At 56.9% G+C, this 1,530-nt stretch overlaps 1 protein-coding gene across 1 annotated transcript in view; it reads left to right on the forward strand.

Moving 5' to 3' along the window:
• LOC107307553 (integrin alpha-5-like) overlaps window positions 1-1,307 on the forward strand; it is a 4,660-nt gene extending 3,353 nt beyond the window's left edge. The window contains exon 4 of the mRNA XM_015851066.2: window positions 921-1,307. Within this exon, the coding sequence (XP_015706552.1) occupies window positions 921-1,004 (84 nt within the window). The 3' untranslated portion in view covers window positions 1,005-1,307. The remainder of the gene's footprint in view (window positions 1-920) is intronic.
• Window positions 1,308-1,530: the final 223 nt, after the last annotated feature.

Genomic DNA, 1,530 nt, shown 5'->3' on the forward strand with positions numbered 1-1,530 from the left:
GGTATAGGGGATGTATGGGGTGATATAGGGGGTGTATGGGGTGACATAGGGGTGTGTGGGGTGACATAGGGGTGTATGGGGTGATATAGGGGTGTATGGGGTGACATAGGGGTGTATGGGGTGGCATAGGGGGTATATGGGGTGGCACAGGAATATATGGGGTGGCACTGGAGGGGTGACATAGGGGATATATAGGGTGGCAATGGGATGTATGGGGTTGGCACAGGGGGTGTATGGGTTGGAACAGGGGATATATGGGGTGGCATAGGGATGTATGGGGTGGCGCTGGAGGGGTGGCATAGGGGATGTATAGGGGTGGCATGAGACGTATGGGGTGGCACAGGGGGTGTATGGGGTGGCATAGGGGTGTATGGGGTGGTATAGGGGTGTATGGGGTGGCATAGGGATGTATGGGGTGGTATAGGGGTGTATGGGGTGGTATAGGGGTGTATGGGGTGGTATAGGGGGTGTAAGGGGTGACATAGGGGTGTCTGGGGTGACATAGGGTTGTATGGGGTGGTATGGGGGTATATGGGGTGGCATAAGGATGTATAGGGTGGCACAGGGGACATATAGGGTGGCATATGGATATATGGGGTGGCACTGGGGATGTATAGAGGAGGCATATGGATATATGGGGTGGCATGGGGATATATAGGGGTGGCATAGGGATGTATGGGTGGCATACAGGATATATAGGCTGGCATAGGGGATATATAGGGTGGCACAGGGATGTATGGGGTGGCACAGGGGATATATGGGGTGGCATAGGGGATATATAGGGGTGGCATAGGGATGTATGGGGTGGCATAGGGGGATGTATAGGGTGGCATAGGGGATGTATGGGCTGGCATAGGGATGTATGGGCTGGCACAGTGTCTGTGGGTCCATGCCCCCCCCTGACCCCCTTCTCCCCATAGCTGGGGTTCTTCAAGCGCTCGGTGCCCTATGGCACCGCCATGGAGAAGGCCCAGCTGAAGCCCCAGGCGGCGTCGGAGGCGTAAAGGGGACCCGGCACCGGCGGCATCACCGGGACGGCACCGATGATACCAGGCACCGATAGCGGCACCGGGTCCAGCCCCATGGAACCAACTGGGACTGACGGCAGCACCGGGAGCAGCCGGGTGGGAAACAACAACGGGGGCAACAGCAGAGAGAGATGGGATGGAACCGGGGGGGGGATGGGGATGGATGGCACCTGGTGGGCACCACTGCCATGGCATCACTGTGCCAATGCTGTCACCATGATGGGTATAGCCATGATGGCACCAATGTGCCTTCAGCATCATCACGATGGACATGGCCATGATGGCACTGCTGGACCTATAACACTACGATGGGCATCACCATGATGGCATCACTGTGCCACCACTGTCACCCTGATGGACATGGCCATAATGGCACTGCTGGATCTATAACACCATGATGGGCATCACTGTGCCAATGCTGTCACCATGATGGCACTGCTGTACCTTCATTTTCACCATGATGGGCACCACTGCCATGGCATCACTGTGCCAATGCTGTCAC

The sequence above is a fragment of the Coturnix japonica genome, unplaced genomic scaffold (genome assembly GCF_001577835.2).
Source record: "Coturnix japonica isolate 7356 unplaced genomic scaffold, Coturnix japonica 2.1 chrUnrandom670, whole genome shotgun sequence".
In the NCBI taxonomy this organism is placed as follows: Eukaryota; Metazoa; Chordata; class Aves; order Galliformes; family Phasianidae; genus Coturnix; species Coturnix japonica.